This window comes from Dama dama, chromosome 15, assembly GCF_033118175.1.
Source record: "Dama dama isolate Ldn47 chromosome 15, ASM3311817v1, whole genome shotgun sequence".
NCBI lineage: Eukaryota > Metazoa > Chordata > Mammalia > Artiodactyla > Cervidae > Dama > Dama dama.
This window is the reverse complement of record NC_083695.1, coordinates 55,675,257-55,688,739: the sequence shown is the minus strand read 5'-3', so window position 1 is coordinate 55,688,739 and position 13,483 is coordinate 55,675,257. Positions and strand designations below refer to the sequence as shown.

At 40.1% G+C, this 13,483-nt stretch overlaps 1 protein-coding gene across 15 annotated transcripts in view; it reads left to right on the top strand.

The window, feature by feature from the left end:
• SGMS1 (sphingomyelin synthase 1) overlaps positions 1-13,483 on the top strand; it is a 331,989-nt gene that overhangs the window by 272,864 nt on the left and 45,642 nt on the right. For all 15 annotated transcript variants that reach the window (XM_061162095.1, XM_061162100.1, XM_061162099.1 and 12 more), the window contains one exon: positions 9,097-9,948. In XM_061162095.1, the coding sequence (XP_061018078.1) occupies positions 9,326-9,948 (623 nt within the window). In that variant the 5' untranslated portion in view covers positions 9,097-9,325. The remainder of the gene's footprint in view (positions 1-9,096; positions 9,949-13,483) is intronic.

The window sequence follows — 13,483 nt, the reverse complement described above, 5'->3', positions numbered from 1 at the left end:
TATTTAGCTCTCAATTTCAAAGATCCGTTTCAAAAGGAGTGATTTCATTTGCTAACCAGAGTCTGACTGTGGAATTGTGAACACTGTACATAATAGCAATTTAAAATAAATTAAAGTTTAAAGGTTAAGGTATCAGAAGTAATCTGAAATTTCCTCAACAGTAGATTGAAGCTATGTGATTGTTATTCTAGCCATTTTTTTCTTCTTCTGACAAATATAGTTTTATGACTTCTGCCTATTTAAGTGAATTCTTTACTTGTTAAGTAATTCTTAACTTATTAAGTTATTTACTTTGTTAATAACAAAAAAAAATTTATAGCTACTTAAATTGGTTTGGAGAAAAGCAATCAGGAGTCATCCAAATTGAGTCAGAGACGATGTAAACACCTACCTCATGAGTCTTTTCATTGGGCTGCATTGCCCTGAAAGGTCCATTAGGTTACTATTGACTTTTATGGAAAGTTCTAGTAGACATAAAGACCTTTATCTGGACTAGAAGTGTTTACAAAAAGGCAGTTCATCTATTTCCTAATAAAATAATATCAATACTTTGTGTTTCTCTTTAGCAAGTTTTCCACAGGTAGTTTCATGTTATAAAATCTGAGCTACATATTACATGCTCACCAAATTTTGATCTTGTACTAAGTTGATTATGTAAGCTAGTAGGATAAAACCACATGTATTCCCCAGGTTGCTTTTGTTTTTAGAGATGTGATACATGGAGCCAAAAGTTAACTTCTCTGTCATGCATGCTTTGTTTCCTACTTTCTTTTGCCATTATCAGCATTTAGAAACTTCTAAAACTTCCCTTTAGTTTCTTCCCTGACACACCAGCTATGTTTGTTCAATCTTGGGTCCACCATGCCTTTAACAACTCATAAAAATTCACTTCTTTGTATTAATTTTATATCCTGCAGCTTTACTATATTCGTTGATTAGCTCTAGTAATTTTCTGGTTGTGTCTTTAGGGTTTTCTGTGTAGAGGATCATGTCATCTGCAAACAGTGAGAATTTTACTTCTTCTTTTCCAATCTGGACTCCTTTTATTTCTTTTTCATCTCTGTTTGCTGTGGCTAAATCTTCCAAAACTATGTTAAATAGTAGTGGTGAGAGTGGGCACCCTTGTCTTGTTCCTGACTTTAGGGGAAATGCTTTCAATTTTTTGCCATTGAAGATAATGTTTGCTGTGAGTTTATCATGTAAGGCTTTTATTATGTTGAGGTATGTTCCTTCTATGCCTACTTTCTGGAGGGTTTTTATCAATAAATGGGTGTTGAATTTTGTCAAAGGCTTTCTCTGCATCTATTAAGATAATCATATGGTTTTTATCTTTCAATTTGTTAATGTGGTGTATCACATTGATTTGTGAATATTGAAGAATTCTTGCATCCCTGGGATGAAGCCCACTTGATCATGATGTATGATCTTTTTAATATGTTATTGGATTCTATTTGCTAGAATTTTATTAAGGATTTTTGCATCTATGTTCACCAGTGATATTGGCCTGTAGTTTTCTCTCTCTTTTTTTTTTTTTTTTTGTGGTATCTTTGTCTGGTTTTGGTATTAGGGTGATGGTGGCCTCATAGAATGAGTTTGGGAGTTTACCTTCCTCTGACATTTTCTGGAAGCATTTGAGAAGGATAGTGTTAGCTCTTCTCTGAATTTTTGGTACAATTCACCTGTGAAGCCATCTGGTCCTGGGCTTTTGTTTGTTGGAAGATTTTTGATTACAGTTTCGATTTCTGTGCTTGTGATGGGTCTGTTAAGATTTTCTATTTCTTCCTGGTTCAAGTTTGGAAGGTTATACTTTGCTAAGAATTCATCCATTTCTTCCAAGTTGTCCAGTTTATTGGCATATAGTTGCTGGTAGTCTTTTATGATCCTTTGTATTTCTGTGTTATCTGTTGTGATTTCTCCATTTTCATTTCTAATTTTGTTGATTTGATCCATCTCCCTTTTTTTCTTGATAAGTCTGGCTAATGGTTTGTCTGTTTTATTTATTTTCTCAAATCCCTTGAATTCCTATACACTAACAATGAGAAAACAGAAAGAGAAATTAAGGAAACAATCCCATTCACAATTGCTATGAAAAGAATAAAACACTTAGGAATAAATCTACCTAAAGAAACAGAAGACCTATATAAAGAAAACTATAAAACACTGATAAAAGAAATTAAAAATGGTGCAAATAGATGGAGAAATATACCATGTTCATGGATTGGAAGAATCAATATAGTGAAAATGAGTATGCTACCCAAAGCAATCTACAGATTCAATGCAATCCCTGTCAAACTATCAATGGTATTTTTCACAGAACTAGAACAAATAATTCCACAATTTGTGTGAAAATATACAAAAACCTCGAATAGCCAAAGAAATTTTGAGAAGGAAGAATGGAACTGGAGGAATCAACCTGCCTGACTTCAGACTATACTACAAAGCTACAGTCATCAAGACAATATGGTACTGGCGCAAAGACAGAAATATAGATCAATATAACAAAATAGAAAGCACAGTGATAAATCAATCACCTGTGGACACCTTATCTTTTACAAAGGAGGCAAGGATATGCAATGGAGAAAAGACAATCTCTTTAAAGTGGTGCTGGGAAGACTGGTCAACCACCTGTAAAAGAATGAAACTAGAACACTTTCTAACACCACACACAAAAATAAACTCAAAATGGATTAAAGATCTAAACATAAGACCAGAAACTATAAAACTCCTAGAGGAAAACATAGGCAAAACACTCTGACATAAATCACAGCAGGATCCTCTATGACCCACCTCCCAGAGTAATGGAAATAAAAGCAGAAATAAACAAATGGGACCTAATGAAACTTAAAAGCTTTTGCACAACGAAGGAAACTATAAGAAAGGTGAAAAGACAGCCTTCAGAATGAAAGAAAATAATAGCAAATGAAGTAACTGACAAAGAATTAATCTCAAAGATATACAAGCAGCTCATGCAGCTCAATACCAGAAAAATAAACGACCCAATCAAAAAATGGGCCAAAGAACTAAACAGACATGTCTCCTGAAGAAGACATACAGATAGGTAACAAACACATGAAAAGATGCCCAACATCACTCATCAGAGAAATGCAAATCAAAACCACAGTGAGGTACCATCTCACTCCAGTCAGAACGGCTGCTATCAAAAAGTCTACAAACAATAAATGCTGGAGAGGGAATGTGGAGAAAAGGGAACCTTCATACACTGTTAGTGGGAATGCAAACTAGTACAGCCACTATGGAGAACAGTGTGGGGATTTCCTTAGAAAACTGGAAATAGAACTGCCATATGACCCAGCAATCCCACTCCTGGGTATACACACTGAGGAAACCAGAATTGAAAGAGACACGTGTACCCAAATATTCATCACAGCACTGTTTACAATAGTTAGGACATGGAAGCAACCTAGATGTCCTTTGGCAGATGAATGGATAAGAAAGTTGTGGTACATATACACAATGGAATATTACTCATCTATTAAAAAGAATTCATTTGAATCAGTTCTAATGAGGTGGATGAAACTGGAGCCTATTATACAGAGTGAAGTGAGTCAGAAAGAAAAACACCAGTACAGTATATTAACACATATATATGGAGTTTAGAAAGATGGTAATGATGACTCTATACGCAAGACAGCAAAAGAGACACAGATAGAAAGAACAGACTTTTGGACTCTGTGGGAGAAGGCGAGGGTGGGATGATTTGTGAGAATAGCATTGAAATATGTATATTAACATATGTGAAATAGATGACCAGTCCAAGTTTGATGCAACCCACTCCAGTATTCTTGCCTGGAGAACTCTGTGGATAGAGGAGCCTGATGGGTTGCAGTCCATGCAGTCACAAAGAGTTGGACACGACTGATCAACTGTAACACTCAAATTCTGTAGTGTTATGGAATAAAGAGTTTATATACAGCTTTTATCCTTCTTTTACATCTTTCCAGTTCTGAGAACTAAGTTTAAAGATTTGAGCTCTGCATTATTTCTCAGCTTTCTCCCAGTAAATGGATTCAGGGTAGCATCTCTGGATGATGGTGGTAATATTAGTTTTCTGAGTCCAGGCTTACATACAGTCTTCTGAGTCTAGATAAGAAAGCACTTTGCCTTTCCCATCTCAGACACAACAGTATGCTATAAATTGACTGTATAGGCCCAAGGGGCAGTCACTGTCTCACTTCTCCTACAACCAGTCTCTGGGGTCTCTGAGTAAGTCCTCATCTTTTTGCTGTGGCCTTTGAAGTACTCACTGTGTGCATGGTCATATCTGACTCTATGGACTGTAGCCCACCAGGCTCCCCTGTCCATGGAATTTTTCAGGCAAGAATACTGGAGTGGGTTGCCAGTTCCTACAGCAGAGGATCTTCTCGACCCAGGTATCGAACCTGCATCTCTTGTGTTTCCTGCATTAGCAGTTGGGTTCTTTACCCCTGTACCACTTGGGAAGCACCCATACTACACTTAATCTTAGCTTTAGCCAAAAGGCTGGAAAGTACTGAGTAGCTGCCTAATGGTTACTTCCAGGAAATGAGTTTTTTCCTTATTGTGTGATTTCAGTATTAGCTTCAGGAAAGCAACATGTATGCCTTTATTTTCACGCTTCAAATCTTGCTTGAAAAAGAAACTTTCTTTTCTCATGAAATTTGGAAAGATGTGCTTACTACTCTTGTGTCCAAATGATTTGGGCTTTTAAAAATGCCATTTGGAAGTGGCTGCTTCATTTAATAGTAATGAAATGTCACTGTGGGCCCTGGTGGACATTAGAAAGGAAGCAGGACATTACAAAAAGAACAAGACCTATTTCTTGGAGTATTTAATGGCTTTCATTCCTTTTACATGATCATCACAGCAGTAGCAGCCCATGTGAGGACAGGTAAGGTAGTTAGTTGTTAATGCCATTTTCCATCAGAAGCTGAGCTTGAAGAGGTTAAAGGATTTTGTCAAGAAGGGAGGTAGCTGGAGCCCTTCCCACCACATCTTGGACACAAGACGGTTAAATTGTATTTCGTGGCATCGATACTAGAGGTGTACAAATTCAGAGAGCAGGGAAGGATTGTGAGGGGGTGGCCTGGAAAGGCCTTGCAGAGAAGGACCTTACAGACTGAGGGAAGAATCTGGATTTGTTGAAGAGTAGATGGAGCACTCCAAGTTGGGGGTGGTGGATCACAGGGACTGTCTTAGGGAGTGAAGAGTTTTTTTGTCCCAGTTAATTAATGGAAGCTATTGGTTTATTTTGCTGTCTCTTTAAGAATTTCACTGGTTATTTCAAACTGCCTGATGGACTTGTTTTTTGCAAGATTAGTGTTCTTTCGTTTGGATAGAAGCTTACAGTGCCAGAATGTGTGTGTGTGTGTGGTGTGTATATCTCATGGCCCTGGATTATCTCCTACCATTCGATATTTTTCTGTTTTGAAGAAGATTGTGTCTGAGGAGGATATTATCTGACCTGTGTTTCCCCATCAAAGGGAAGTGAAAAAATACCTTGTCCTTGGTCTGGTCTTTGTGGTTCTGAGGGGTTTTCCCCTCCTGGTAGACTTCCTGCATTGGGCAAGGGGAGAAATGAAGAACTTGTATATATGAAAAGTCCATGTTCATTTCTTTGAGCCTGAACATTCAATCACTAATTTTTCTTTAGAGTTCTCATAGCCACTTCAAGGTGTTGAGCATTCCCTTGGCTCTACCCTGATTGCTGCAGGATATTTGGGGAGAGGCCCGGGGTCTGATGCCAAGAGATTTCCTTTCCTACAGGACCTTCTGCTAGGACTCCCATTTGACAGATGTCTTCTTGTCACTCTAGGTAGGTTAGTGGTGATTGAAGCCCCTCTGTAGTGGTTTTTAAGTGGCCAGAGATTCACTTTGGTTTCATATTTCTCTCTGGAGGATACCCATCTTATTCTCCTTGACCATTCAAATTGTTTGAAAGCAGTTTTGTGTATCAGTGGCATTTTCAGTAGGTTTACTTTCCATTAAACCATCTACATGTTGCTAGTTGTAAGGGACATTTCCTCGGATACTGAGATAATATTGACTGAGCAGCTTTTGGCCCCTTTGAAGTTGAGACGTGTGGATGCTTAAGGTTGTAGCCCTTCCATGGCCCCTAAGAGTCCCCTGGGGCAGTCTAGACAGACCCTTAAGCATGAGGTGATATGTCAGGAAGGTGCAAAGTGCTGTGAGCTCTCAGAAGAGAACTCTTTTGCAAAGCCTGGACCAGCTGTCAAGCTCCACCACCATTTGGTTGGTTGTTGTTTAGTCTGGAAAGTTGGGAGTTGGACATACTGTCCATTTTCATACCAGGGTTGTGTTTGAAGGGTTTGGTACAGACAAATTTGATCTTTGAAATCAGAAGGCCTGAGTTCAGGTCTTGTTTGTGCCTGTACCTCCCAGTGGGTCCATTGGGAGCTCATAGTTACTAGGGAGGAAACAGGATTTAAAGCAGGACAGCCCAGATGAGGTCAGTTTAAGAAATCCTGGTAGAGTTTCTTTACTGGAGGATTTCCAGGTGATTCTGACATACTAATGTGTACTGTTGGCCCTTGGAAGGATAACTCTGCAGTTCCTAGGCTCATTTGGATTTTTTAAAACTTGGAACATTTTCTCAGATTATTATTCCACAAAGCATACTTAGGGAACACTGTAATTCCTAATTTATAGCTCTTAAACCTACAAATCTGTGCAAGTTTTTTTCAGTTAACACAACATTCCTTTGAGAAAAGAAGTTAGTCCACAGTTGAACAGTGCATTTTCATCATGAGCTATAGCGAACAGTAGCTATTGGTTTTGATATAAAATTTGAGAAAGTAAGAAAATATCATTTTACTTTTAGACATATTGACATATAACATTTTAGTTTTATATCTGCAGCATAATTTGTTACTTGTATATACTACAAATTGATCACCACAGTAAGTCTAGCTATCATCTGTCACTATATAATCGACTCCTCCTTCATCTATTTCACTTAGCTCCAACCCTTTCCCCTCTGGTAGCCACCAGTCTCTTGTCTATAAGATTTGTAGTGTTTATTAATTTGTTTTTTAGATTTCACAGATAAGTTATATCATACAGTATTTGTCTTTCTCTGTCTGACTTATTTCACTTAGCATAATAACCCCTAGGTTCATACATACTGTGACAGACTTGTCACAAATGGCAAGTGTACACTGTTGGTGGGAATGTAAATTGGTACAGTCACTATGGAAAACAATATGGAGGGTCTGAAAAAAACTGAAAAGAGAACTACCATGTGATCCAGCTATTTCACTTCTGATATTTATCTGAAGAAAATGAAAACACTAATTCACAAAGATATATGCGTATTCCCTTTGTTCATTGCAGCATTATGTATAATACCCAAGGTATGGAAATAATCTAAGTGTCTGTCCATGGATCAATCGATAAAGAAGATTTGTGTGTGTGTGTGTGTGTGTGCGTGTGTACACACACAGTGGAGTACTCCTCAGTCGTAGAAACAGAAACAGTGCTGGATTGTATATCCTCAGCTTTCACGTACGGATTTTAAAGTACTGACAGCAACCCTGTGAAGGAGATATTTGATCATGGCCACTTTGCAGATTAGTAAGCTGAAGTTCAAACAGTAGGTTATGCATGGAGATGCTGAAAGTCAAACTATGGTCTGCCTTTCGCCAAAGGCCACATTTCATTAACCACAATGTTTTGTTATAGAGCTCAGTCTTTTATTTTTAAATTCTCTTGCTTTTTAAAAATTTTAAATGATTATTACAAAATTAATATATATTTACTAAAGATAAGTAGGTGAGAGGGAAGTAGAAAATGCCCCCCAAGCCCATCATCAAGTAGAATTTCAGTTAGTATGTGATTTCTTTCCTGGTGTTTTATGCAATGTTATGTTCATTAACCATAATTGTGGTTAAATATATGTATGTACAACATATATACATTTTTATACTCTCTTTATATATATAATTTTGAATCTCCCCTACAGATGTGCATTTTGGTTATTGCCACAACACTGATAAAGTAATTTAATAAGCACACTGAACCAGGACTTGGAAACTTAGCTTGTAGCTCTTTTATACAAGCTGCCGCTTGACTGTGGGCAGGTTCATTGACCTTCCTGGAACTAAGTTTCCTTATGGATAAGTGAGGGAGTTGGATCAGATCACTGGTTTTGAAGCTATGGTTTTCCACACAGTCTCCTGGGGGCTAGGGGTGAAGATGTCATCAGAGCAGAGAGGACCCTGGCCCTTTACTCCCATCTGTTTTCACTCAGGCATCCACTCTTATACCTCTTTTATAGATTTGGAGTCCAAGCATATTTGCAAAGAGGAATTCACTGATTTTTTGTGGAAGAGTATAAAATTGTTGGACCTGATGATCCTGAAACTCGACACTTCTATGATTCTCTTTTACGATGTCTGTTAAGTTCTGTGTGCTCTGCACATTTAGAACATTTCTTCACCAATCTACAGTAATCTAGAGCAGTAGATTAAGCAGATTTGCTGCAGTCTTTCAGCCGATCTCTGGAACCACATAATAAGCACAAAAATAATCCCTGATCAGTGCTGAGCAATGTTCAAAGCACTGTTGAATTGTTTCTTAGCAAACTTACCACTGTCTTTGACTTGATCCATCTCAGGTCCAATTTAATCACTCTTTTGGGAAATACTAACCAGGTAGTCCCACTCCAGTACTCTTGCCTGGAAAATCCCATAGATGGAGGAGCCTGGTAGGCTGCAGTCCATGGGGTCACTAAGAGTCGGACATGACTGAGCGACTACACTTTCACTTTTCACTTTCACTCATTGGAGAAGGAAATGGCAACCCACTCTGGTGTTCTTGCCTAGAGAATCCCAGGGATGGCGGAGCCTGGTGGGCTGCCGCCTATGGGGTCGCACAGAGTCGGACACGATTGAAGTGACTTAGCAGCAGCAGCAGCAGCAACCAGGTAGTCATTGGTTCCTTAAAACTAATATATGTTTGAAAACTATGGACTCCACCAATAACTGGTTTTCCACTTTCCTTATGCATGTGAAGGTTATGAATATTGAGGGATTAATTTGAAAGTCCCAGTAGCTTGACTTGTTTCTCTTGCCTCCACAGAAGGAAGAATCTTCTTCAGAAATGAGGTGAATTAATGCTCGGGCTCTCAAGAACCCTGGACAGCTACATGAGGTGTTTAAAACCTGCCCTGACCATCTCGCCACACAGCTCCGTTATGAGGCCTGACAGAATGAGCGCAGCCTGGAGGGACAGTGTCCTGCCCTGTCGGAGCGGTGACTGCTGACCCGCTGGGAGCAAGCAGGGGGGCCTCACATTGTCTGCCAGCACAATGAAGGAAGTGGTCTACTGGTCACGCGAGAAGGTGGCAGACTGGCTGCAGGAGAATGCTATGCCGGAGTACTGTGAGCCTCTGGAACATTTCACGGGCCGGGACTTGATCAGCCTCACCCAGGAGGACTTCACAAAACCCCCGCTGTGCCTAGTCACCTCTGACAACGGGCAGCGGCTCTTGCACATGATAGAGACCCTGAAGATGGAGCACCACTTGGAAGCACACAAGAACGGCCACGCCAACGGGCACCTCAGCATTGGCACTGGCGGCCCCGCCCCTCACAGCAGCTTCAGCATCAAGGTCAAACCCAACGGGATGCCCAATGGGTACAGGAAGGAAATGATCAAGATCCCCATGCCAGAACCAGAGCGCTCCCAGTACCCCATGGAGTGGGGCAAGACTTTCCTGGCCTTTCTTTATGCACTTTCCTGCTTTGTTCTCACCACAGTGATGATCTCGGTCGTCCATGAACGAGTACCTCCCAAGGAGGTGCAGCCTCCACTACCGGACACGTTTTTTGACCATTTTAACCGGGTGCAGTGGGCCTTTTCTATTTGTGAAATTAACGGCATGATCCTTGTGGGACTCTGGTTAATTCAGTGGCTGCTCTTAAAGTACAAGTAAGTAAAGCACAAGTCTGCAGTTTCAGGGATTGGGAGGTGGCATGGCAGATGTTTAGTAGTCATTATTGGGAAATGAAATTGATCAAGCAGTAGGAATCAAAGCACATTTCTTTCTTTCTTTCTTTCTTTTTTTAAACCGCATAGTCTGTTGAACCAACCAAAGCTCTGGCAGCTTTAAGGAAGTGCTATGTTTTGTACCAGATTCATACAGAGTGATGAACAGGATTGTTAGAGATGAGGTTTTTCTGTTTTCACATCACAGGAAGGAAAACCCTCAGACATCTTCAGAGAGTACAGGCTATTAAACCACAGAAAACTACCCAGTCTTGGTATGTTTAACCCATCAAAATCAATGGTTGACAGTTGGCCTGTGGTCTATGAATGATCTTATAGCTTTTTCCACACAGAATCAGATATCTGAACCTTAGTAATATGTATCTGAAGATGCTTCACACATAGAATTCAGAACAGCTAGTCCAGAGTGACATGATCTAGTGGAGAGTGATACCCACTTTAGGTGGGATGTGGATGAACCTGCATGGCTTTCCACCTTTCTTTGGAACGTAAGGCATTTAGAGCAGTATTCCATTCAAGTTTCTCAGGATTTTAAATAGGCATCTCCTTTTAGTTTCAGGTGAATCCAAAGTGGCTTTCATGTCCCAGGCTCTAAACTCAATGCAGCAAAGTTGTTTGCTTGAGTTGCACATAGCAAACTGAACACATACTTTGCCCTCCTCACGGGTGTCTGATTTTTCCATTAGCAGAACATCTTTATAGCTTCCACGCATGGGAGTTGGAAATTGGTTTGCTAAGGAACTGAGTTTCTCTCTGGTAGACTATGTTGCATGACCCACAGTGTGGTTGAATACTAAGGAAATCATCTTAAATAAAGAAAACAAAATGCAGACTGAGAATTTATGTTGAACTTTAATGGAAATTATCAGTTTTTTTCTTGTGTGTTTTATGAAGTCTGTGTTTTCTTCCCTTATAAATTAGATATCTACAAGTGGAAATAAAAGCAACTCCTGAGTCTTTGCCAGTAAAGGACTATCTTTATGTTGTATATAGGAAGCTATTTAAGTAGCCAGTTTTTATCTGGGGGCTGGTTTGGCTATCCCAAGTTTAAGCAGGGAAGCCTGGTATGCCACAGTCCATTGGGTTGCACAGAGTTAGACGTGACTGAACGACTGGGAAACAGCAACAGAATTTAAGCTAAATTTGATACAGGAGCAGCGGTCTGGGATGCGTTTGAGTTGGTGGAAGAAAGACTGTTTCTTGTGCGCTTTAGTTTTAAGAGGCTGAAGAGATAAGAATAGGCTGTAGAAATATGAGATGCTCAAAATTTACTAATTACATTCTTCTGACTGTCAGACTTCAGTTCTGCTTTTGACTTTCAAAATTTTTTCCCTAGAAGCTCATTAGGGGGAAAAAAATTGTCTGTATATTTTCCCTTAACAAAGGCAAGGTCAACTCAAAATTAGGTTTTCTGGGGTCTTCCTGATTTTTGTTGTTTTGTTTATATGAGTTTGTTTTCTGGTTTTTATCAAAATTCTTACATGCCAGCTAATAATTTACTGCCCAGAACAGAACACTTATGTACTTGTGTATACGCATCGAAACCTTTCACAGAACTGTGACTTTTGAATAATTTTATTCTTGTTCTAAGAAATGTCCTAACCACAGAGATAATTTCTTTAAAGTATATTACTATTTGTATTTCTCTCAGCAGGGGCTTTTCCTCAAATCTGTTTCTCTTGAAGCTTTCTGATTTTGTGTTTTACTGGTATTTGTTACGAATACTGTAGTCATTTGTGTATTTAAATTGTTCTACAGCCGTAAATCAGTTAATTCATGCCTGGGGCAAAATTAACCCAAGACTGGGACACAGGCAGCCTGGGCCCCAGCCCCAGCCATGTGCTAGCATGCTGGATAGAGTGGATGAATCTCCAAATCTCAGGAGCCTTGGTTTGCTCACAGATACAATAAAGACCTCTCAGTCTAGATGATTTCTGTTGCTCTATACCACTGTGTTGTATTTGATTACAATCACAGTTGCATTTGAGTGTTATTAGCTGCAGAGCATTTGCAGTTCAGAATATGTCCAACTTTAAAGGTTCTTTAAAGTCCTCTCTCTGGTTTCCACATTGGCAGGATAACCCAGTTGTTTTCATGAGCGTCTTCAGCATCCCCACCCCTGTCCTACTACTGGGGCACATCCCTAGCTTCCCATCTCCCTCCTTGAGACCTCTCTGGAGTGTGTGTGGCACACCAGACCTGGGAAAGGCAGGAAGAAAGACAGAGGTGGACACACCCAGCAGTGGCTATTAATGAGCTCCCTTTCCCTGGCCCTCATAAAGGTGGAACTGCTTCCTAGTACAGAGAGACACCCTTTTTCCAGTTATTTGGCTGTGGCAGTGTAGCAGTCTGTGGCGCTGTAGCAGTCTGTTATTCAGCATGTTGGGAAAATGGATCCTTCTGGCTATGGAATATTCTGTTTAAAAGCAGTAACTCTCTCATTTTTTCTGTGCTCAACTCTTCTGACACTTGACCCCTCTCCCTAGCCTCCACTCAAACTCAGCTTTTCTAAAATCAGATTTATCATCTTTTTCTTTCAACTTCTTCCTTCTATGTAGGCAGTGGCATTTCCTAGAAACCTACAACTTCTCAGTTCCTTTCATGTAAATAGTCACTAAGTTCTGTCAATTCTAATTGCAGTTTCATTACCTCTTTTCATTCCTACCTGGTGATGTATAGTGAGTGCTTAGATGGAGGCCCAGTTCCCTAGCCTGAAGCTCAAGGTCCTTCCTAATCTGGCCCCAGGCTGTTCGACCTCATCTGTTTCCTCTCTACTCATCGGTTTCCCTTGAACCCTCCAAGCTCATGTCAGTCAGTTCTATTCTTCCTGTGTGTGTGTGTCTCCTTTACTGCTAGACTTTAAGTTCCCCAAAGGAAAAGACCAAATCTTATTTGTCATTCATCTTGGTATCCCACTACCTCATCTAAAGTCTGGCACATAGAAAGTGCTTGTTTAAAATTGATTCACTGAGACCCTCGTGTATGCCAGGCACTGTGGTAGACCTTGGGGCTGCTGCAGTGCTCAGAGGCCCCTGATGCTCACACGGAGCTTGTATGCTCACCAGGGTGAAACAGTTTGTGAACAAATGAATATGTACTGCCAGGCAGGTAAGAGAAATGGAGAAAAATAAAGCAGTCTAAAAGGTTAGTGAGTTTTGGAGATAGTGGGGAGGGAGTGGTATTTTAGATCAAGTGTTTAGAAAAGGCCTCTAATGAGGTGACCATTGAATAGACACCTGAATCAAATGAGGGGGATACCAGTTGGTGTTTGGGGCAGGAGCAGTCCCGGTAGGAGACAGAGCAAGTGCAGAGTCTCTGAGGTTTACCTGGGGAAAAGCCACAGGCCAAGCAAGCTGGGAGAAAATGGCCATACAGAGTCAGGGAGGTGTGGACAGCATATGGGTCAGGGAAAAAGAGGCAGATTTTTGTTCCAGGTGTAATGATAAGTCATTAAGGA